The sequence below is a fragment of the Oncorhynchus masou genome, unplaced genomic scaffold (genome assembly GCF_036934945.1).
Source record: "Oncorhynchus masou masou isolate Uvic2021 unplaced genomic scaffold, UVic_Omas_1.1 unplaced_scaffold_2320, whole genome shotgun sequence".
NCBI classification, from domain to species: Eukaryota; Metazoa; Chordata; class Actinopteri; order Salmoniformes; family Salmonidae; genus Oncorhynchus; species Oncorhynchus masou.
Genome location: NW_027008784.1, coordinates 34200 through 59532, shown reverse-complemented (window position 1 = coordinate 59532; position 25333 = coordinate 34200). Strand labels below are relative to the sequence as shown.

Genomic DNA, 25333 nt, shown 5'->3' with positions numbered 1-25333 from the left:
CGTCTGGCATTTCTATAATCGCCTTGTTTTATATGCTCATTTTTTTGACAAATCATGATTTGGTGATGATACTTTTGACAAATCATGATTTGGTGATACTTTTGACAAATTGTGATTTGGTTCTTGAAGTGTTGGCAGAGACATTTACCAGAACGTTTGTTGTGATTCTGTAGTCATATACAACTGTTATTCAGCTCTGACCGCCGTACACACATCCCCTACAGGCAGAGATGCTCCATGGAGACATTTATATTGACTATGCTTTCTCTCTCTGTCTCTCTCTCTGTCTCTCTCTGCAGGCAGAGATGCTCCATGGAGACATATTTATATTGACTATGCTTTCTCTCTCTCTCTCTCTCTCTCTGTCTCTCTCTGTCTCTCTCTGCAGGCAGAGATGCTCCATGGAGACATATTTATATTGACTATGCTTTCTCTCTCTCTCTCTCTCTCTCTCTGTCTCTCTCTGCAGGCAGAGATGGTCTATGCAGACATCGACAGTGCCCTGGGTGACAACAAACATGGGAAGAAGATGCGACCACAGACCTTGAAGTAAGACTCTGTTATTTCTAATTTCTAATGGGGCCCAGCCCCCCCCACCGTCCATATCCACCGGACATATTTATATTGACATTAAAAACCCCCTCCTCCTTTCAGGGTGAACCAGGAGAAGATGAAGCGCCACAGAGAGACTATCATCCCCCCCTCCTCGGCCCCTAAGGGCCCGACCCCAGGGGGCCGCGTGGCTGCCATGAACATGCAGGGTAAGACTTATACCACACACACATTACGGACACACACACACACACACACACACACACACACACACACACACACACACACACACACACACACACACACACACACCACACAACATTACAGAGAGACACACACACACACACAAAGACACACACACACATTACACAGAGACAGAGAGACACACACATTACACAGAGAGAGAGACAGACACACACACATTACACACAGCGAGAGAGACACACACACACACACACACACTACACAGAGAAATACACACACACATTACACACAGAGAGAGAGGGAGAGAGAGCGAGACACACACACACACACACACACACACACACACACACACACACACACACACACACACACACAAAACACAGAGAGAGAGAGAGACACACACACACACACACACACACACACACACACACACACACACACACACACACACACACACACACACACACACACACACACACACACACACACACAGCATAATCCAAATAAAATACCATTTTATTGGTCACATACAGTTTTTCCTGTTTTGTTGCATAACAACCTGTAATTTAAATAGATTTTATTTGGATTTCATGTAATGGACATCCACCAAATAGTCCAATCAGTGAAGTGAAATTTAAAAAATATTATAATTTTTTTTTAATATGAAACGGAAAAGTGTTGTATGAATTCACCACCTTTGCTATGAAGCCCCTAAATAATATCTACCTATGAATATGGCACCACAACAAACCTGCCAAGAGAGGGACGCCCACCAAAAGTCACAGACCAGGCAAGGAGGGCATTAATCAGATGGAGCTGCAACGCTCCACAGCAGAGATTGGAGTATCTGTCCATAGGACCACTTTAAGCCTTACACTCCACAGAGCTGGGCTTTATGGAAGAGTGGCCAGAAAAAAAGCCATTGCTTGAAGAAAAAAATACACTTTCGCCAAAAAGCATGTGGGAGACTCCACAAATATATGGAAGAAGGTACTCAGATGAGACTAAAATGCAGATTTTTGGCCATCAAGAAAAATGCTTTGCCTGGTGCAAACCCAACACCTCTCATCCCCTCGAGACACCATCCCCACAGTGAAGCATGGTGGTGGCAGCATCATGCTGTGGGGATGTTTTACATTGGCAGGGAAACTGGTCAGAATTGAAGGAAGGATGGATGGCGCTAAAGGCAGGGAAATTCTTGAGGGAAACCTGTTTCAGTCTTCCAGAGATTTGAGACTGGGACGGAGGTTCACCTTCCAGCAGGACAATGATCCTAAGCATACTGCTAAAGTAACACTTGAGTGGTTTAAGGGAAACATTTAAATGTCTTAGAATAGCCTAGTCAAAGCCTAGACCTCGATCCAATTCAGAATCTGTGGTATTTGTATATGACTTAAAGATTGCTGTACAGCGGAACCCATCCAACTTGAGCTGGAGCAGTTTTGTCTTGACGAATGGGTAAAACTCCCAGTGGCTAGATTTGCCAAGCCTATAGAGACATACCCCAAGAGACTTGCAGCTGTAATTGCTGCAAAAGGTGTCTCTACAAAGTATTGAGTTTGGGGGGGTGAATAGTTATGGACGCTCAAGTAAAAAAAAAAATGGTGTTCTTGTTTGTTTCACAATAAAAATGATTTTGCATCTTCAAAGTGGTAGACATGTTGTGTAAATCGAATGAAACAAACCCCCCAAAATCTATTTTCATTCCAGGTTGAAATAGTAAAAATGCCAAGGGGGCTGAATACTTTCGCAAGCCACTGTATTCATTGCGGGTGTGGCGAAATGCTTGTGTTCCTAGCTCCAACAGTGCAGTAGTATCTAACAATTCACAACAATACAATACACAGAAATCTAAAGTAAAGGAATGGAATTAAGAAATATATAAATATTAGGATGAGCAATGTTTGAGAGGCATTGACTAAAGTACAGTAGAATAAAATGCAGTATATACATATGAGATGAGTAAAGCAGTAGGGAACCATTCTGACCAGTGTTTCATTATTAGAGTAGCCAGAGACTCCATGTCTATGTATAGGGTTAGGGTGGCAGGGTAGCCTAGTGGTTAGACCAGTAGTATAGAATACAGTATATACACACAGACACCAGTAGAATAGAATATAGTATATACACACAGACACCAGTAGAATAGAATACAGTATATACACACAGACACCAGTAGAATAGAATACAGTATATACACACAGACACCAGTAGAATAGAATACAGTATATACACACATACACCAGTAGAATAGAATACAGTATATACACACAGACACCAGTAGAATAGAATACAGTATATACACACAGACACCAGTAGAATAGAAGACAGTATATACACACAGACACCAGTAGAATAGAAGACAGTATATACACACAGACACCAGTAGAATATAATACAGTATATACACACAGACACCAGTAGAATAGAATACAGTATATACACACAGACACCAGTAGAATAGAATACAGTATATACACACAGACACCAGTAGAATAGAAGACAGTATATACACACAGACACCAGTAGAATAAAATGCAGTATATACACACAGACACCAGTAGAATATAATACAGTATATACACACAGACACCAGTAGAATATAATACAGTATATACACACAGACACCAGTAGAATAGAAGACAGTATATACACACAGACACCAGTAGAATAGAATACAGTATATACACACAGACACCAGTAGAATAGAATACAGTATATACACACAGACACCAGTAGAATAGAATACAGTATATACACACAGACACCAGTAGAATAGAATACAGTATATACATATGAGATGAGTAAAGCAGTATGGAACCATTCTGACCAGTGATTCCAGGTCTATGTATATGGAGCAGCATCCTCTAAGGTGCAGGGTTGAGAGTGACTAGTGTTCCATTATTAGTGGCCAGTGATTCCAGGTCTATGTATATAGGGCAGCAGCCTCTAAGGTGCAGGGTTGAGAGTGACTAGTGTTCCATTATTAAAGTGGCCAGTGATTCCAGGTCTATGTATATAGGGCGGCAGCCTCTAAGGTGCAGGGTTGAGAGTGACTAGTGTTCCATTATTAAAGTGGCCAGTGATTCCATGTCTATGTATCTGGGGCAGCATCCTCTAAGGTGCAGGGTTGAGAGTGACTAGTGTTCCATTATTAGTGGCCAGTGATTCCAGGTCTATGTATATAGGGCGGCAGCCTCTAAGGTGCAGGGTTGAGAGTGATTAGTGTTCCATTATTAAAGTGGCCAGTGACTCCATGTCTATGTACATGGGGCAGCAGCTTCTAAGGTGCAGGGTTGAGGAACCAGGTGGAAGCTGGCTAGTGATGGCTGTTTAACAGTCTGATGGCGTTGAGATAGATGCTGTTGCCCCGTCCAGGTGTATGGGGGCCTTCTCCCTCTACTGTCTCCTAAAGTCCACAATCAGCTCCTTTGTTTGTTGACATTGAGGGAGAGGTTATTTTCCTGGCACCAGGGCCCTCACACTGACACACTGATACACACACACACACACACACACACACACTGATACACACACACACACTGATACACACACACACACTGATACACACACACACTGATACACACACACACACACACACTGATACACACACACACACTGATACACACACACACTGATACGCACACACTGATACACACGCACGCACGCACGCACACACTGATACACACACACACTGATACACACACACACTGATACACACACACTGATACACACATGCACACACACACACACACACACACACACATACACACACACACACACACACACGCACACACTGATACACACACACACGCACACACTGATACACACACACACACACACATACACACACACACACACACACACACGCACACACTGATACACACACACACGCACACACTGATACACACACACACACACACACTGACACACACACACACATTATAATAACCATGACTAACTGTTATCGTTGTTGTTGTTGTATATGAAGTAGACTCTGACTGTGTCTGTTAGATGTGGAAAGACGAGGCTCCGCCCAGCAGGACCCAGAGTCCCATGAAAAGCTGGCCCAGCGTATTGAGAAGGACGTGGTGAGTTCCACTGTTACACCTTGTGACCCACATACTAATAGCGAACACATGTCTCTATCGTCCTGCAGAAAGTCAGTCATTACTGCCTCCCTTTTAAATCTCTTTTACCACCTCTAATCTACACTTAACATAGAAACACAACAGTTTCAAAGATTTAACTGAGTTACAGTTCATATGAGGAAATCAGTCCATTTAAATACATTCAATAGGTCCAAATCTATGGATTGCACATGACTGTCGGTCACAGATATCTTAAAAAAAAAATGTATGGGCGTGGATCAGACACCCAGTCAGTATCTGGTGTGGATCAGACACCCAGTCGGTATCTGGTGTGGAGCAGACACCCAGTCGGTATCTGGCGTGGATCAGACACCCAGTCGGTATCTGGCGTGGATCAGACACCCAGTCGGTATCTGGTGTGGATCAGACACCCAGTCGGTATCTGGCGTGGATCAGACACCCAGTCGGTATCTGGCGTGGATCAGACACCCAGTCGGTATCTGGTGTGGATCAGACACCCAGTCGGTATCTGGCGTGGATCAGACACCCAGTCAGTATCTGGCGTGGATCAGACACCCAGTCAGTATCTGGTGTGGATCAGACACCCAGTCGGTATCTGGTGTGGATCAGACACCCAGTCGGTATCTGGTGTGGATCAGACACCCAGTCGGTATCTGGCGTGGATCAGACACCCAGTCAGTATCTGGCGTGGATCAGACACCCAGTCGGTATCTGGCGTGGATCAGACACCCAGTCGGTATCTGGTGTGGATCAGACACCCAGTCGGTATCTGGTGTGGATCAGACACCCAGTCAGTATCTGGTGTGGATCAGACACCCAGTCGGTATCTGGCGTGGATCAGACACCCAGTCAGTATCTGGTGTGGATGAGACACCCAGTCAGTATCTGGTGTGGAGCAGACACCCAGTCAGTATCTGGTGTGGATCAGACACCCAGTCAGTATCTGGTGTGGATCAGACACCCAGTCAGTATCTGGTGTGGAGCAGACACCCAGTCGGTATCTGGCGTGGATCAGACACCCAGTCGGTATCTGGTGTGGATCAGACACCCAGTCAGTATCTGGTGTGGATCAGACACCCAGTCAGTATCTGGTGTGGATCAGAACACCCAGTCAGTATCTGGTGTGGATCAGACACCCAGTCAGTATCTGGTGTGGAGCAGACACCCAGTCAGTATCTGGTGTGGATCAGACACCCAGTCGGTATCTGGTGTGGATCAGACACCCAGTCAGTATCTGGTGTGACCACCATTTGCCTCATGCAGTGTGACACATCCCTTCACATAGAGTTGATCGGGTTGTTGGTTGTGGCCTGTGGAATGTTTTCAGCTTCCAGGAATTGATCCTTGCGACATGGGGCCGTGTATTATCAGGCTGAAACATGAGGTGATGGCGGCGGATGAATGGCACAACAATGGGCCTCAAGATCTCGTCATTGTATTTCTCTGCATTCAAATTGCAATCGATAAAATACAATTGTCCTTAGCTTATGTGTGTCCATACCATAACCCCACCCCACTGCGGTTGTGAGGCCGGTTGAACGTACTGCCAAATTCTCTAAAATGACGTTGGAGGCGGCTTATGGTAGAGAAAATAACATTCAATTGTCAAAACAGTGGCGCAGCGGTCTAAGGCAAATTTGTTTACGTTAGTGACGTCTGTGTGGTGTGACAAAACTGCACATTTGTTGAGTGGCTTTTTATTGTCCCCAGCACAAGGTGCACCTGCGTAATGATCATGCTGTTTCATCAGCTTCTTGTTATGCCACACCTGTCAGGTGGATGGATTATCTCAGCAAAGGAGAAATGCTCACTAACAGCGACGTAAACAAATTTGTGCTCAGAATTTGAGAGAAATAACTTTTTTTTGTGCGTATGGAACATTTCTGGTATCTTTTATTTCAGCTCATGAAACATGGGAACAACACATTAACACTTTAATGTTGCTTTTCTATTTTGATTTCAGTGTAGGTATTTCTGTTACTTGCCTAGCGCCTGTAGATCTGTCTATTAGTAGTTACTCTTCTGTGTGTATTGTTCTCTTGCATGGTCGATAAATCACTCCTTAGAATTTCCCCTGCAGGACATTCACAGCTAAACCATTTGATCATGCTAGCTTGGTGGTCAGCCATCACTCATGAGACTTTTTTTCTTTCTCTGTCCTTCTCTTTTAGCAAATCCTGAACTGTTCCCTGGATGACATTGAGATCTTTGTGGCTCGGCTGCAGAAGGCTGCGGAGGCGTTCTCTCAGCTCAACCAGCGCAACAAGAGTAAGAAGAGTAAGAAGAAAGGCCCAGCAGGTCTGTCTCCTCTTCTTCTGGTCAACTGACAATATGACACATATTGTCCACTAACACTTTCCATGTTCTCTTGTATTATATCTTCTCTTTAACTCTTTCATCAACTGAACTGTGTATCTTGAAATACGGTATTGTCCACTATCTATGATGTAATCTATAGAGATGATGGAGAGCAGTATATACATAAGATATGTAAACATTATTAAAGTGGCATTATTTAAATTGGACAATTTATCAAATTGGACAATGATTTGAGTCTGTATATAGGCAGCAGCCTCTCTGTGTAGTGATGGCTGTTTTAACAGTCTGATGGCCTTGAGATAGAAGCTGTTTTTCAGTCTCTCGGGCCCAGCTTTGATGCACCTGTACTGATCTCCTCTTCTGGATGATAGCAGGGTGAACAGGCAGTGGCTCGGGTGGTTGTTGTCCTTGATGATCTTTTTGGCCTTCCTGTGACATCGGGTGGTGTAGGTGTCCTGGAGGGCAAGTAGTTTGCATCTGTTGATGCATTGTGCAGACCTCACTACCCTCTGGAGAGCCTTGTGGTTGTGGGTGGTGCAGTTGCCGTACCAGGCGGTGATGCGATGCAGTCCGACAGGATGCTCTCAATTGTGCATTTGTAAACGTTTGTGAGGGTTTTAGGTGACAAGCCACATTTCTTCTGCCTCCTGAGATTGAAGAGGCGCTGCCTGTGTGGGTGGACCATTTCAGGTTGTCCGTGATGTGTACGCCGAGGAACTTAACATTTTCCACCTTCTCCACTGTTGTCCTGTCGTGGTGGATAGGGAGGGGAGGGGGGTGCTCCCTCTGCTGTTTCCTGAAGTCCATGACTACCTTCTGATCCAAGACACATAGATCTCGGTGAAAAATGGGTAGCTGATGTTGAATACGTTGAATATTCTAAACTGGTCACGTATTGACTAAAATCAGTTGGAATGAGTCTACAATTTCTCAGATGGTCTGTGTGGAATTAGAAATAATTAATTAAATATTGATCTTGATCTTGTCAGATGTCCTTTTTGACCTGGCTATACAGTTCTAAATTCTGAATGCAACTGAGAAATCTGAACAGATGATTCTACACGGACACAATCAACACAGCTAGATAGGCGTGTTATGTTGACTCCGCCCATCTGACCCCTCTCCCTTGCCTTGTGTGAAGCCTGTATGTTAATCTTGATACTACTATTAATAGCTGCGACCAGCAATGAACGGGGTTCACAGGATGACAGAAAGGACACGCGATCTGTTGGATGAATAACTCTATAGCAGTCTGTGGTATGTTTGTCTCTCTCGCCTGTCTGTCTGCTTATTGTCAGACGGCATGCTGACCCTGAGAGCGAAGCCCCCCTCCGAGGCAGAGTTCATTGATAGCCTACAGAAACTGAAGCTGGCCTTCAACCTGCTGGTGAGTGGACTTCCTCCTGCACAAACCTCCATTATGTACAGTATAGTACATCTGACATTTTAATAATTAGCAGATGCTCTGATCCAGAGCCACTACAGTAGGGAGTCATTTAGCAGACTCTCTTATCCAGAGACACTTACAGTAGTGAGTCATTTAGCAGACTCTCTGATCCAGAGACACTACAGTAGGGAGTCATTTAGCAGACTCTCTTATCCAGAGACACGACAGTAGTGAGTCATTTAGCAGACTCTCTGATCCAGAGACACTACAGTAGTGAGTCATTTAGCAGACTCTCTGATCCAGAGACACTACAGTAGGGAGTCATTTAGCAGACTCTCTTATCCAGAGCCACAACAGTAGTGAGTCATTTAGCAGACTCTCTTATCCAGAGACACTTACAGTAGTGAGTCATTTAGCAGACTCTCTTATCCAGAGACACTTACAGTAGTGAGTCATTTAACAGACTCTCTTATCCAGAGACACTTACAGTAGTGAGTCATTTAGCAGACTCTGATCCAGAGACACTTACAGCAGTGAGTCATTTAGCAGACTCTCTTATCCAGAGACACTACAGCAGTGAGTCATTTAGCAGACTCTCTTATCCAAAGCCACTACAGTAGTGAGTCATTTAACAGACTCTCTGATCCAGAGACACTACAGTAGTGAGTCATTTACCAAACTCTCTTATCCAGAGCCACAACAGTAGTGAGTAATTTAGCAGACTCTCTTATCCAGAGCCACGACAGTAGTGAGTCATTAAGCAGACTCTCTTATCCAGAGACACTTACAGTAGTGAGTCATTTAGCAGACTCTCTTATCCAGAGACACTTACAGTAGTGAGTCATTTAACAGACTCTCTGATCCAGAGTCACTACAGTAGTGAGTCATTTAGCAGACTCTCTGATCCAGAGACACTACAGTAGTGAGTCATTTAGCAGACTCTCTTATCCAGAGCCACGACAGTAGTGAGTCATTAAGCAGACTCTCTTATCCAGAGCCACTTACAGTAGTGAGTCATTTAACAGACTCTCTTATTCAGAGCCACTACAGTAGTGAGTCATTTAGCAGACTCTCTGATCCACTACAGTAGTGAGTCATTTAGCCGACTCTCTGATCCACTACAGTAGTGAGTCATTTAGCAGACTCTCTGATCCAGAGACACTACAGTAGTGAGTCATTTAACAGACTCTCTGATCCAGAGCCACTTACAAGAACAATTAGGTTTAAGTACCTTGCTCAAGGGCACTTTGACAGATTTTTCACCATTCGAACAAGCAACCTTTAGCTTACTGGCCCAATGTTCTTAACCCTTAGTACCAGTGGAGACCAAATCGTTCCCTACCCCTTTACTGTGGTCCTAACCCTTTACTGTGGTCCTACCCCTTTACTGTGGTCCTAACCCTTTGCTGTGGTCCTAACCCTTTGCTGTGGTCCTAACCCTTTACTGTGGTCCTAACCCTTTGCTGTGGTCCTAACCCTTTACTGTGGTCCTACCCCTTTGCTGTGGTCCTAACCTTTTACTGTGGTCCTAACCCTTTACTGTGGTCCTAACCCTTTGCTGTGGTCCTAACCCTTTACTGTGGTCCTAACCCTTTGCTGTGGTCCTAACCCTTTACTGTGGTCCTACCCCTTTGCTGTGGTCCTACCCCTTTGCTGTGGTCCTACCCCTTTGCTGCGGTCCTAACCCTTTGCTGTGGTCCTAAACCTTCACTGTGGTCCTAACACTTTACTGTGGTCCTAACCCTTTAATGTGGTCCTTCCCCCTTTACTGTGGTCCTACCCCTTTGCTGTGGTCCTAACCCTTTGCTGTGGTCCTAACCCTTTACTGTGGTCCTAACCCTTTGCTGTGGTCCTACCCCTTTACTGTGGTCCTTACCGTTTACTGTGGTCCTAACCCTTTGCTGTGGTCCTAACCCTTTACTGTGGTCCTAACCCTTTGCTGTGGTCCTAACCCTTTAATGTGGTCCTTCCCCCTTTACTGTGGTCCTACCCCTTTACTGTGGTCCTAACCCTTTGCTGTGGTCCTAAACCTTCACTGTGGTCCTAACGCTTTACTGTGGTCCTAACCCTTTAATGTGGTCCTTCCCCCTTTACTGTGGTCCTACCCCTTTACTGTGGTCCTAACCCTTTGCTGTGGTCCTAACCCTTTACTGTGGTCCTAACCCTTTGCTGTGGTCCTACCCCTTTACTGTGGGCCTAACCCTTTGCTGTGGTCCTACCCCTTTGCTGTGGTCCTACCCCTTTGCTGTGGTCCTACCCCTTTGCTGTGGTCCTAACCGTTTACTGTGGTCCTAACCCTTTATTGTGGTCCTAACCCTTTACTGTGGGCCTAACCCTTTACTGTGGGCCTAACCCTTTACTGTGGTCCTAACCCTTTATTGTGGTCCTAACCCTTTGCTGTGGTCCTACCCCTTTGCTGTGGTTCCCTTTACTGTGGCCCTACCCCTTTACTGTGGTCCTACCCCTTTACTGTGGTCCTACCCCTTTACTGTGGTCCTACCCCTTTGCTGTGGTCCTAACCCTTTGCTGTGGTCCTAACCCTTTGCTGTGGTCCTAACCCTTTGCTGTGGTCCTACCCCTTTACTGTGGTTCCCTTTACTGTGGTCCTAACCCTTTGCTGTGGTCCTAACCCTTTACTGTGGGCCTAACCCTTTACTGTGGTCCTACCCCTTTACTGTGGTCCTACCCCTTTACTGTGGTCCTAACCCTTTACTGTGGTCCTACCCCTTTACTGTGGTCCTACCCCTTTGCTGTGGTCCTACCCCTTTGCTGTGGTCCTACCCCTTTGCTGTGGTCCTACCCCTTTGCTGTGGTCCTACCCCTTTGCTGTGGTCCTAACCCTTTGCTGTGGTCCTATCCCTTTACTGTGGTCCTACCCCTTTACTGTGGTCCTACCCCTTTGCTGTGGTCCTACCCCTTTGCTGTGGTCCTACCCCTTTGCTGTGGTCCTACCCCTTTACTGTGGTCCTACCCCTTTACTGTGGTCCTACCCCTTTACTGTGGTCCTAACCCTTTACTGTGGTCCTACCCCTTTACTGTGGTCCTACCCCTTTACTGTGGTCCTACCCCTTTGCTGTGGTCCTACCCCTTTGCTGTGGTCCTACCCCTTTACTGTGGTCCTACCCCTTTACTGTGGTCCTACCCCTTTACTGTGGTCCTACCCCTTTACTGTGGTCCTACCCCTTTGCTGTGGTCCTACCCCTTTGCTGTGGTCCTACCCCTTTGCTGTGGTCCTACCCCTTTGCTGTGGTCCTACCCCTTTACTGTGGTCCTAACCCTTTGCTGTGGTCCTACCCCTTTGATGTTGACAAATTTAAAGGGGTGTTTAATCAAGCTAGTGGTGGAGCCTCCACCATGCTGTGGTGAACTGTCTCTAACAGTCTGTATTTGTCACTCTGCCCCCTGCAGGCCAAACTGAAGAAGCACATCCAGAACCCCAGTGCTTCTGAGCTGGTGCACTTCCTGTTTGGCCCCCTGGAGTTGGTAAGAACCTGACTGATACACAGTATCAGTATATTTATACACAGTATATATGTTTCCTTATGGAGTGCATTCATAGCAGGCAAAGTTGGTAGAAAGTTGGTTGAAAAGACATAACAGCCAGATAACAACCTGAACCGTTTCAAATCTGGTTGCAATAATGACGTCATCCCGTATTTAGATAGAGATTGTTGGGTGTCATACTCTGTCCTTGCAGAGAAAATAAGTCTCACTGTTGCCTACATCAGATGAGGTAGGAGAGTGTTTCTAAACATCAGACACGGGTCTTTCAGCTGGTCTTTCAGCTGGTCTTTCAGCTGGTCTTTCAAACCAGTTTCTGTTATTCTGATTTTTTTTTAAATCAAACAAATGCCAGTGACATCAACTAAAATCTCAATGAACATGATATGGATTGTTTCTGTACCTTTTGGCCTTCTACTAAACGATGTCTGGCCAGCCAAGCAGAACACTGTATGCTTTAGGAAGCATTAAGGCTTCCCCACAATGTTGACTGAATCACTGTTATCGCCACACACAACCGTTGGTCTATTGAAGTGGGGAGGAGAACAGTTGAATGTGTGTATTGTCCTAGTCATCAACATACCCTTCCCTCTATTGTCTTGTGTGTGCGTGTGTGTGTGTGTGTGTGTGTGTGTGTGTGTGTGTGTGTGTGGTAGCTTTCCTGCAGGGGGATAGTCTAATGAGTGATGTACCTAGCATGCAAACACACACACACACACACACACACACACACACACACACACACACACACACACACACCTTCCATCATGGAACTAAGCAGACCGGATCAGTGTGGTTATATCCCACATCAGGTGCAGCCACCACAATTGCCAAATGATGGCTAGATTTACCTAACCCTGACGTGTTTTATTGAGACAGACACACCTGGTAGCTAGATTTACCTAACCCTGACGTGTTTTATTGAGACAGACACACCTGGTAACTAGATTTACCTAACCCTGACGTGTTTTATTGAGACAGACACACCTGGTAACTAGATTTACCTAACCCTGACGTGTTTTATTGAGACAGACACACCTGGTAACTAGATTTACCTAACCCTGACGTGTTTTATTGAGACAGACACACCTGGTAACTAGATTTACCTAACCCTGACGTGTTTTATTGAGACAGACACACCTGGTAACTAGATTTACCTAACCCTGGCGTGTTTTATTGAGACAGACACACCTGGTAACTAGATTTACTTAACCCTGACGTGTTTTATTGAGACAGACACAACTGGTAACTAGATTTACCTAACCCTGACGTGTTTTATTGAGACAGACACACCTGGTAACTAGATTTACCTAACCCTGACGTGTTTTATTGAGACAGACACACCTGGTTACTGTCTCATGGGAACATAGCCTTACGGTACACCTGGTTACTGTCACATGGCAACATAGCCTTACGGTACACCTGGTTACTGTCTCATGGCAACATAGCCTGAATATACACCTGTCTACTTCCAGGTGCTCTAGTGTATGAGCTGTGACCTCTACCCTCTGACCTCTAGGTTCTCCAGTCCTGTGGTAGTCCAGAGCTACCCCGCTCGGTGGTCTCCCCTCACCTGTCGAGAGATGCAGTAGACTTCCTGAGAGGTCACCTGTCGCCTAAAGAGATGACCATCTATGAACTGCTGGGAGACGGGTGGACACGACCTAGGTGAGTGTATGGGGTTTCTGGAAGGTACTACGCTGCGTACAGACCTCCTCAACGTCTTCAAGACACACGACATGACTAGGGCGTGGTGACCGTATTACCGCCACACCGGCGGTCACGAATCACGAAGGCAGTCAAATTCCACGTTCACCTGTTTAGTCACTTTAATTAGGCTTCTTTAAGCTCTGATGCTGCTGCTGGTCATTAGTATCCTGCCAAACTGGCTGACTGCCTGGTACTCAGCACTCTGGTGTCCCTCTAATCACTCTGACATCAAATGTAGTTGAAAATCTAATCAAATTCTTCATGAGAGCCCATGAGCTCATGTTGCGCAACGTTTCTATAGGCTATGCAATTGCACGAGTGATGACCTCTATTAAAAAGAGGAGAATCCCAACAGATACATATTCTATATTTATTTCTCAACATTACTATTATGAAGCACATTGCTTCTCTTTACAACAGGAATATAGCCTACCTGGCTGGCATGAAAATGACCAATGAGAAAGCGTCCTCCATTCTCTATGTACCCCCCCCCCCTGTTTCGATACAGGTGCATGATAATGGTCCATTATAAATTAAAACTAATTTCACACATATTATTTAGCATATGTAAAGACAAGATTAAATCAAGAATAGTCTGACGGGAGATAATATTAGCTTATCACTTGTGAATTATATATTATCACTTGTGAATCATGCCCAGCGTAAGGCAAGAAGCAATGCCTTTTCTTTGTGACTTTTTCAGATCATAGTCCTACATCTCATTTAGAGCATAGGCCAACATGCTTTGATAAGGTTGTAATCACAACTAAAGTGGCCAAATATCTCCTTAAAATGAAGCACATTAATCCGCTTTACAATGAGTGTAGCTAGAGCCTAACTGGCATATATACAGAACGTGTGAGTTTCAAGTTTGGGGAAGATAATTTTCACCATTAAAATGCACCTTTATAATAAAAGAATTAGGTGCATAATCACTTTTGATAATGGTGTTTTCCACTGATGGAACATTCTCGCTTATAGCTTTGCCGTGTTCGCATTGGTACACTTATAACGTGAAGAAATAGCCTCATAGTTTATCAACATGTTCTGAACTGTTGCATCAGCCTCATTGAGTAAAAAAAAAATTTATGCTAGTGATTGTATTCATTTGGGATCCTCAAATCGTTTGGGGAAAATATCCTTTCTGATTCAAACAGCTTAGTTCAATTGTATTCTTCATACTATAAAATAATATAAATAAAGCCACAGAATTCCAACCAAATGTTATCTGCTAAATGAACTAGTGTAGCCCACAGCCATGTGGAATAGCCAGATCAGGGCCGAACCAAGGGAAAACTCTGAACATTTAGTTCCTCTGAAGTAGACTACATTTCCTTCATATCATAATGCGTCTTGAGGCTTTAGTCTAAAATAAATAAGGGATTTATTGTGAAGGTGGACGCTATACTACATGCATTTATTAAACTTTTAAAAATGTAGATGTTCCGAAGGTCTGCATCAGTGGCTTGTAGTCTGTGTGTGGAAGACAGGAGATGCTAAATGTGTTTATGTTAATTACAGTAAATTACCATGATACCAACAGTTATTTTCTTGACAATCACCGTCTGATGAAATTTCGTGACCGCCACGGCCCAATAAATTACCAAAAGTATGTGGACACCTGCTCGTCGAACATCTGATTCCAAAATCATGAGCATTAACATGGAGTTGGTTCCCCCTTTGCTGCTACAGCCTCCTCTCTTCTGGGAAGGCTTTCCACTAGATGTTAGAAGAACACTAGATGAACATTGTTGTGGGGACTTGCTTCCATTCAGCCACAAAGAGCATTAGCGAGGTTGGGCAGTCAGCGTTTCAATTCATCCCAAAGGTGCTGATGGGGTTGAGGTCAGGGCTCTGTGCAGGAAAGTCAAGTTCTTCCACATCGATCTCGATAAACTATTTTTGTATGGACCTCGAATTGTGCACAGGGGCATTGTCATGCTGAAACATGAAAGGGCTTCCCCAAACTGTTGCCACAAAGTTGGAAGCACAGAATGTCATTGAATGTTGTAGAATGTTGTTAAACTGTTCGGCCTGCTGTTAAACTGTTCAGCCTGCTGTTAAACTGTTCGGCCTGCTGTTAAACTGTTCAGCCTGCTGTTAAACTGTTCGGCCTGCTGTTAAACTGTTCGGCCTGCTGTTAAACTGTTCAGCCTGCTGTTAAACTGTTCGGCCTGTTGTTAAACTGTTCAGCTGTTAAACTGTTCGGCCTGCTGTTACACTGTTCAGCCTGCTGTTAAACTGTTCAGCCTGCTGTTAAACTGTTCAGCCTGCTGTTAAACTGTTCGGCCTGCTGTTAAACTGTTCGGCCTGCTGTTAAACTGTTCAGCCTGCTGTTAAACTGTTCGGCCTGCTGTTAAACTGTTCGGCCTGCTGTTAAACTGTTCAGCCTGCTGTTAAACTGTTCAGCCTGCTGTTAAACTGTTCGGCCTGCTGTTAAACTGTTCGGCCTGCTGTTAAACTGTTCGGCCTGCTGTTAAACTGTTCGGCCTGCTGTTAAACTGTTCGGCCTGCTGTTAAACTGTTCAGCCTGCTGTTAAACTGTTCGGCCTGCTGTTAAACTGTTCGGCCTGCTGTTAAACTGTTCGGCCTGCTGTTAAACTGTTCGGCCTGCTGTTAAACTGTTCGGCCTGCTGTTAAACTGTTCAGCCTGCTGTTAAACTGTTCAGCCTGCTGTTAAACTGTTCGGCCTGCTGTTAAACTGTTCTGCCTGCTGTTAAACTGTTCGGCCTGCTGTTAAACTGTTCGGCCTGCTGTTAAACTGTTCGGCCTGCTGTTAAACTGTTCTGCTGTTAAACTGTTCAGCCTGCTGTTAAACTGTTCAGCCTGCTGTTAAACTGTTCGGCCTGCTGTTAAACTGTTCTGCCTGCTGTTAAACTGTTCGGCCTGCTGTTAAACTGTTCGCCTGCTGTTAAACTGTTCGGCCTGCTGTTAAACTGTTCTGCTGTTAAACTGTTCAGCCTGCTGTTAAACTGTTCAGCCTGCTGTTAAACTGTTCAGCCTGCTGTTAAACTGTTCGGCCTGCTGTTAAACTGTTCAGCCTGCTGTTAAACTGTTCGGCCTGCTGTTAAACTGTTCGGCCTGCTGTTAAACTGTTCGGCCTGTTGTTAAACTGTTCGGCCTGCTGTTAAACTGTTCGGCCTGCTGTTAAACTGTTCGGCCTGCTGTTAAACTGTTCGGCCTGCTGTTAAACTGTTCGGCCTGTTGTTAAACTGTTCAGCCTGTTGTTAAACTGTTCAGCCTGCTGTTAAACTGTTCAGCCTGCTGTTAAACTGTTCGGCCTGCTGTTAAACTGTTCAGCCTGCTGTTAAACTGTTCGGCCTGCTGTTAAACTGTTCGGCCTGCTGTTAAACTGTTCAGCTGTTAAACTGTTCTGCTGTTAAACTGTTCGGCCTGCTGTTAAACTGTTCAGCTGTTAAACTGTTCTGCTGTTAAACTGTTCGGCCTGCTGTTAAACTGTTCAGCCTGTTGTTAAACTGTTCAGCCTGTTGTTAAACTGTTCAGCCTGCTGTTAAACTGTTCAGCCTGCTGTTAAACTGTTCAGCCTGTTGTTAAACTGTTCGGCCTGCTGTTAAACTGTTCGGCCTGCTGTTAAACTGTTCGGCCTGCTGTTAAACTGTTCGGCCTGCTGTTAAACTGTTCAGCCTGTTGTTAAACTGTTCAGCCTGCTGTTAAACTGTTCGGCCTGCTGTTAAACTGTTCAGCCTGTTGTTAAACTGTTCGGCCTGCTGTTAAACTGTTCGGCCTGCTGTTAAACTGTTCGGCCTGCTGTTAAACTGTTCGGCCTGCTGTTAAACTGTTCGGCCTGCTGTTAAACTGTTCGGCCTGCTGTTAAACTGTTCGGCCTGCTGTTAAACTGTTCGGCCTGTTGTTAAACTGTTCAGCCTGTTGTTAAACTGTTCAGCCTGCTGTTAAACTGTTCAGCTGTTAAACTGTTCAGCCTGCTGTTAAACTGTTCGGCCTGCTGTTAAACTGTTCAGCCTGCTGTTAAACTGTTCAGCCTGTTGTTAAACTGTTCGGCCTGCTGTTAAACTGTTCGGCCTGCTGTTAAACTGTTCTGCTGTTAAACTGTTCGGCCTGTTGTTAAACTGTTCGGCCTGCTGTTAAGTTGTTCGGCCTGCTGTTCTAATACTTTATAAGTTGTTATACACTTGTTCTCTCTGTATCGGCATTAACGACCTCCCCCCGACCCCTGCCCCTTGCAGAGCGGACTGGCCGCGGGACCAGTGTGCTCCTACATACTTCCCTAAATTCAGGAATGGGTGGGAGCCCCCAGCCGAGCTGTTCAGGACCTCCCCGTGGGAGACAGAGGGATCAGGGGAACCTCCCAGGTCCCCCATATCCAACCTCCTGTCCCCCTACAAGTCAGACGAGGTGTGTACACAGACACACACACACAGACACACACACGTTCTACACTGATACATTTTTAGGCTCCAGTTGAGTCATTCTAGTAGATTTTTCCCAACCATCCAGACTTCTCCCAGCCATCCGTTGTTAGTTCTTCATTTGTTTGTTTACATTTCTTTAGTGATGCAGGTTTGAAATACTTTTGAGTTATTTACTAGTTCAGTGTGTTACACTAGTCAGAAACATACTAGTCCAGTATTGTATTTTTTATTGAACCTTTATTTAACTAGGACAGTCAATTAAGAACCAATTCTTATTTACAATGACGGCCTAACTCGGCCAAAATCTCCCCTAATCCGGACGATGCTGGTCAAATTGTGCGCCGCCCTATAAAAATTTCTCTCTCTTTCAGATTTTTGGAACCCAGTCTTTAAACTCATCGAATGGGTAAATGGATTATATTTCCCAGATTACTACTACTGTGATTCTACATTACATGCTGCTACTACCATTACTTAACAAAAATATTTCTCAAATTATTATTTCTTGAGCTGCTATAAAACGCTGTTGTAGTGTTAATACAGACCATGTACCAGAAGTGTAGCTAAATCTGGGCCAATATTTATTGTGCAAATAACTCATGCATCTGTCTCCTGTCCCAGGTCCAACAATGGGCTGACCTCCTCGTCCCGTAAATATGCCAAGATCCGCTACCACTTTGTGGCCCGCAATGCCAACGAACTGTCAGTACTGCAGGACGAGGTGCTAGAGGTACGACATCTATATTATAATACTGTCAGTATGATTGTATATAGTCTGGTGCTGATAGTATCTAGTCTGGTGCTGATAGTATGATAGTATATAGTCTGGTGCTGATAGTATATAGTCTGGTGCTGTAAGTATATAGTCTGGTGCTGATAGTATATAGTCTGGTGGTGATAGTATATAGTCTGGTGCTGATAGTATATAGTCTGGTGCTGATAGTATATAGTCTGGTGCTGATAGTATCTAGTCTGGTGCTGATAGTATCTAGTCTGGTGCTGATAGTATGATAGTATATAGTCTGGTGCTGATAGTATATAGTCTGGTGCTGTAAGTATATAGTCTGGTGCTGATAGTATATAGTCTGGTGCTGATAGTATATAGTCTGGTGCTGATAGTATATAGTCTGGTGCTGATAGTATATAGTCTGGTGCTGATAGTATATAGTCTGGTGCTGATAGTATATAGTCTGGTGCTGATAGTATATAGTCTGGTGCTGATAGTATATAGTCTGGTGCTGATAGTATGATAGTCTGGTGCTGATAGTATATAGTCTGGTGCTGATAGTATGATAGTATATAGTCTGGTGCTGATAGTATATAGTCTGGTGCTGATAGTATGATAGTATATAGTCTGGTGCTGATAGTATGATAGTCTGGTGCTGATAGTATATAGTCTGGTGCTGATAGTATGATAGTATATAGTCTGGTGCTGATAGTATATAGTCTGGTGCTGATAGTATGATAGTATATAGTCTGGTGCTGATAGTATGATAGTCTGGTGCTGATAGTATATAGTCTGGTGCTGATAGTATGATAGTATGATAGTCTGGTGCTGATAGTATATAGTCTGGTGCTGATAGTATATAGTCTGGTGCTGATAGTATATAGTCTGGTGCTGATAGTATATAGTCTGGTGCTGATAGTATGATAGTATCTAGTCTGGTGCTGATAGTATATAGTCTGGTGCTGATAGTATGATAGTATATAGTCTGGTGCTGATAGTATATAGTCTGGTGCTGATAGTATATAGTCTGGTGCTGATAGTATATAGTCTGGTGCTGATAGTATATAGTCTGGTGCTGATAGTATATAGTCTGGTGCTGATAGTATATAGTCTGGTGCTGATAGTATATAGTCTGGTGCTGATAGTATGATAGTATATAGTCTGGTGCTGATAGTATATAGTCTGGTGCTGATAGTATATTATCTGGTGCTGATAGTATATAGTCTGGTGCTGATAGTATATAGTCTGGTGCTGATAGTATATAGTCTGGTGCTGATAGTATGATAGTATATAGTCTGGTGCTGATAGTATATAGTCTGGTGCTGATAGTATCTAGTCTGGTGCTGATAGTATATAGTCTGGTGCTGATAGTATGATAGTATATAGTCTGGTGCTGATAGTATATAGTCTGGTGCTGATAGTATCTAGTCTGGTGCTGATAGTATATAGTCTGGTGCTGATAGTATATAGTCTGGTGCTGATAGTATATAGTCTGGTGCTGATAGTATATAGTCTGGTGCTGATAGTATATAGTCTGGTGCTGATAGTTTATAGTCTGGTGCTGATAGTATATAGTCTGGTGCTGATAGTATGATAGTATATAGTCTGGTGCTGATAGTATATAGTCTGGTGCTGATAGTATATAGTCTGGTGCTGATAGTATATAGTCTGGTGCTGATAGTATATAGTCTGGTGCTGATAGTATATAGTCTGGTGCTGATAGTATGATAGTCTGGTGCTGATAGTATATAGTCTGGTGCTGATAGTATGATAGTATATAGTCTGGTGCTGATAGTATATAGTCTGGTGCTGATAGTATATAGTCTGTCTGGTGCTGATAGTATATAGTCTGGTGCTGATAGTATGATAGTATATAGTCTGGTGCTGATAGTATATAGTCTGGTGCTGATAGTATGATAGTCTGGTGCTGATAGTATGATAGTCTGGTGCTGATAGTATATAGTCTGGTGCTGATAGTATGATAGTATGATAGTCTGGTGCTGATAGTATATAGTCTGGTGCTGATAGTATATAGTCTGGTGCTGATAGTATATAGTCTGGTGCTGATAGTATGATAGTATCTAGTCTGGTGCTGATAGTATATAGTCTGGTGCTGATAGTATGATAGTATCTAGTCTGGTGCTGATAGTATATAGTCTGGTGCTGATAGTATATAGTCTGGTGCTGATAGTATATAGTCTGGTGCTGATAGTATATAGTCTGGTGCTGATAGTATATAGTCTGGTGCTGATAGTATATAGTCTGGTGCTGATAGTATGATAGTATATAGTCTCGTGCTGATAGTATATAGTCTGGTGCTGATAGTATATAGTCTGGTGCTGATAGTATATTATCTGGTGCTGATAGTATATAGTCTGGTGCTGATAGTATATAGTCTGGTGCTGATAGTATATAGTCTGGTGCTGATAGTATGATAGTATATAGTCTGGTGCTGATAGTATATAGTCTGGTGCTGATAGTATCTAGTCTGGTGCTGATAGTATATAGTCTGGTGCTGATAGTATGATAGTATATAGTCTGGTGCTGATAGTATATAGTCTGGTGCTGATAGTATGATAGTCTGGTGCTGATAGTATATAGTCTGGTGCTGATAGTATGATAGTATATAGTCTGGTGCTGATAGTATATAGTCTGGTGCTGATAGTATATAGTCTGGTGCTGATAGTATGATAGTCTGGTGCTGATAGTATGATAGTATATAGTCTGGTGCTGATAGTATATAGTCTGGTGCTGATAGTATGATAGTATGATAGTCTGGTGCTGATAGTATGATAGTCTAGTCTGATAGTATATAGTCTGGTGCTGATGTATGATAGTATATAGTCTGGTGCTGATAGTATATAGTCTGGTGCTGATAGTATATAGTCTGGTGCTGATAGTATATAGTCTGGTGCTGATAGTATGATAGTCTGATAGTATATAGTCTGGTGCTGATAGTATGATAGTATATAGTCTGGTGCTGATAGTATATAGTCTGGTGCTGATAGTATATAGTCTGGTGCTGATAGTATATAGTCTGGTGCTGATAGTATGATAGTCTGGTGCTGATAGTATATAGTCTGGTGCTGATAGTATATTATCTGGTGCTGATAGTATATAGTCTGGTGCTGATAGTATATAGTCTGGTGCTGATAGTATATAGTCTGGTGCTGATAGTATGATAGTATATAGTCTGGTGCTGATAGTATATAGTCTGGTGCTGATAGTATCTAGTCTGGTGCTGATAGTATATAGTCTGGTGCTGATAGTATGATAGTATATAGTCTGGTGCTGATAGTATATAGTCTGGTGCTGATAGTATCTAGTCTGGTGCTGATAGTATATAGTCTGGTGCTGATAGTATATAGTCTGGTGCTGATAGTATATAGTCTGGTGCTGATAGTATATAGTCTGGTGCTGATAGTATATAGTCTGGTGCTGATAGTATATAGTCTGGTGCTGATAGTATATAGTCTGGTGCTGATAGTATGATAGTATATAGTCTGATGCTGATAGTATATAGTCTGGTGCTGATAGTATATAGTCTGGTGCTGATAGTATATAGTCTGGTGCTGATAGTATATAGTCTGGTGCTGATAGTATATAGTCTGGTGCTGATAGTATATAGTCTGGTGCTGATAGTATGATAGTATATAGTCTGGTGCTGATAGTATGATAGTCTGGTGCTGATAGTATATAGTCTGGTGCTGATAGTTTATAGTCTGGTGCTGATAGTATGATAGTCTGGTGCTGATAGTATGATAGTATATAGTCTGGTGCTGATAGTATGATAGTCTGGTGCTGATAGTATATAGTCTGGTGCTGATAGTATATAGTCTGGTGCTGATAGTATGATAGTATATAGTCTGGTGCTGATAGTATGATAGTCTGGTGCTGATAGTATATAGTCTGGTGCTGATAGTATGATAGTATATAGTCTGGTGCTGATAGTATGATAGTCTGGTGCTGATAGTATATAGTCTGGTGCTGATAGTATATAGTCTGGTGCTGATAGTATATAGTCTGGTGCTGATAGTATATAGTCTGGTGCTGATAGTATATAGTCTGGTGCTGATAGTATATAGTCTGGTGCTGATAGTTTATAGTCTGGTGCTGATAGTATATAGTCTGATGCTGATAGTATGATAGTATATAGTCTGGTGCTGATAGTATGATAGTATATAGTCTGGTGCTGACAGTATATAGTCTGGTGCTGATAGTATGATAGTATATAGTCTGGTGCTGACAGTATATAGTCTGGTGCTGATAGTATGATAGTATATAGTCTGGTGCTGATAGTATATAGTCTGGTGGTGATAGTATATAGTCTGGTGCTGATAGTATATAGTCTGGTGCTGATAGTATGATAGTCTGGTGCTGATAGTATATAGTCTGGTGCTGATAGTTTATAGTCTGGTGCTGATAGTATATAGTCTGATGCTGATAGTATGATAGTCTGGTGCTGATAGTATCTAGTCTGGTGCTGATAGTATATAGTCTGGTGCTGATAGTATATAGTCTGGTGCTGATAGTATGATAGTATTTAGTCTGGTGCTGATAGTATATAGTCTGGTGCTGATAGTATGATAGTATATAGTCTGGTGCTGATAGTATGATAGTCTGGTGCTGATAGTATATAGTCTGGTGCTGATAGTATATAGTCTGTTGCTGATAGTATATAGTCTGGTGCTGATAGTATATAGTCTGGTGCTGATAGTATATAGTCTGGTACTGATAGTATATAGTCTGGTGCTGATAGTATGATAGTCTGGTGCTGATAGTATATAGTCTGGTGCTGATAGTATATAGTCTGGTGCTGATAGTATATAGTCTGGTGCTGATAGTATATAGTCTGGTGCTGATAGTATATAGTCTGGTACTGATAGTCTGGTGCTGATAGTATATATATAGTCTGGTGCTGATAGTATGATAGTCTGGTGCTGATAGTATGATAGTCTGGTGCTGATAGTATATAGTCTGGTGCTGATAGTATGATAGTATATAGTCTGGTGCTGATAGTATATAGTCTGGTGCTGATAGTATATAGTCTGGTGCTGATAGTATATAGTCTGGTGCTGATAGTATGATAGTCTGGTGCTGATAGTATATAGTCTGGTGCTGATAGTATATAGTCTGGTGCTGATAGTATGATAGTCTGGTGCTGATAGTATATAGTCTGGTGCTGATAGTATATAGTCTGGTGCTGATAGTATATAGTCTGGTGCTGATAGTATGATAGTATATAGTCTGGTGCTGATAGTATGATAGTCTGGTGCTGATAGTATGATAGTCTGGTGCTGATAGTATATAGTCTGGTGCTGATAGTATATAGTCTGGTGCTGATAGTATGATAGTATTTAGTCTGGTGCTGATAGTATATAGTCTGGTGCTGATAGTATGATAGTATATAGTCTGGTGCTGATAGTATGATAGTCTGGTGCTGATAGTATATAGTCTGGTGCTGATAGTATATAGTCTGGTGCTGATAGTATATAGTCTGGTGCTGATAGTATATAGTCTGGTGCTGATAGTATATAGTCTGGTGCTGATAGTATGATAGTCTGGTGCTGATAGTATGATAGTCTGGTGCTGATAGTATATAGTCTGGTGCTGATAGTATGATAGTCTGGTGCTGATAGTATGATAGTATATAGTCTGGTGCTGATAGTATATAGTCTGGTGCTGATAGTATATAGTCTGGTGCTGATAGTATATAGTCTGGTGCTGATAGTATATAGTCTGGTGGTGATAGTATATAGTCTGGTGCTGATAGTATATAGTCTGATGCTGATAGTATGATAGTCTGGTGCTGATAGTATATAGTCTGGTGCTGATAGTATGATAGTATATAGTCTGGTGCTGATAGTATATAGTCTGGTGCTGATAGTATATAGTCTGGTGCTGATAGTATATAGTCTGGTGCTGATAGTATATAGTCTGGTGCTGATAGTATGATAGTCTGGTGCTGATAGTATATAGTCTGGTGGTGATAGTATATAGTCTGGTGCTGATAGTATATAGTCTGGTGCTGATAGTATATAGTCTGGTGGTGATAGTATATAGTCTGGTGCTGATAGTATATAGTCTGGTGCTGATAGTATGATAGTCTGGTGCTGATAGTATGATAGTATATAGTCTGGTGCTGATAGTATGATAGTCTGGTGCTGATAGTATATAGTCTGGTGCTGATAGTATATAGTCTGGTGCTGATAGTATATAGTCTGGTGCTGATAGTATATAGTCTGGTGCTGATAGTATATAGTCTGGTGCTGATAGTATATAGTCTGGTGCTGATAGTATATAGTCTGGTGCTGATAGTATGATAGTATATAGTCTGGTGCTGATAGTATATAGTCTGGTGCTGATAGTATATAGTCTGGTGCTGATAGTATATAGTCTGGTGCTGATAGTATGATAGTCTGGTGCTGAT

General features: G+C 43.1%; 1 protein-coding gene across 1 annotated transcript in view; it reads left to right on the top strand.

The window, feature by feature from the left end:
- The window catches only part of LOC135533278 (epidermal growth factor receptor kinase substrate 8-like protein 2), a 54485-nt gene that overhangs the window by 11906 nt on the left and 17246 nt on the right, over nt 1–25333 (top strand). The window contains exons 2-11 of the mRNA XM_064960682.1: nt 470–549; nt 655–761; nt 4771–4847; nt 7040–7166; nt 8486–8574; nt 11983–12057; nt 13595–13743; nt 17991–18159; nt 18548–18582; nt 18798–18906. Of these exons, the coding sequence (XP_064816754.1) occupies nt 476–549; nt 655–761; nt 4771–4847; nt 7040–7166; nt 8486–8574; nt 11983–12057; nt 13595–13743; nt 17991–18159; nt 18548–18582; nt 18798–18906 (1011 nt within the window). The 5' untranslated portion in view covers nt 470–475. The remainder of the gene's footprint in view (nt 1–469; nt 550–654; nt 762–4770; nt 4848–7039; nt 7167–8485; nt 8575–11982; nt 12058–13594; nt 13744–17990; nt 18160–18547; nt 18583–18797; nt 18907–25333) is intronic.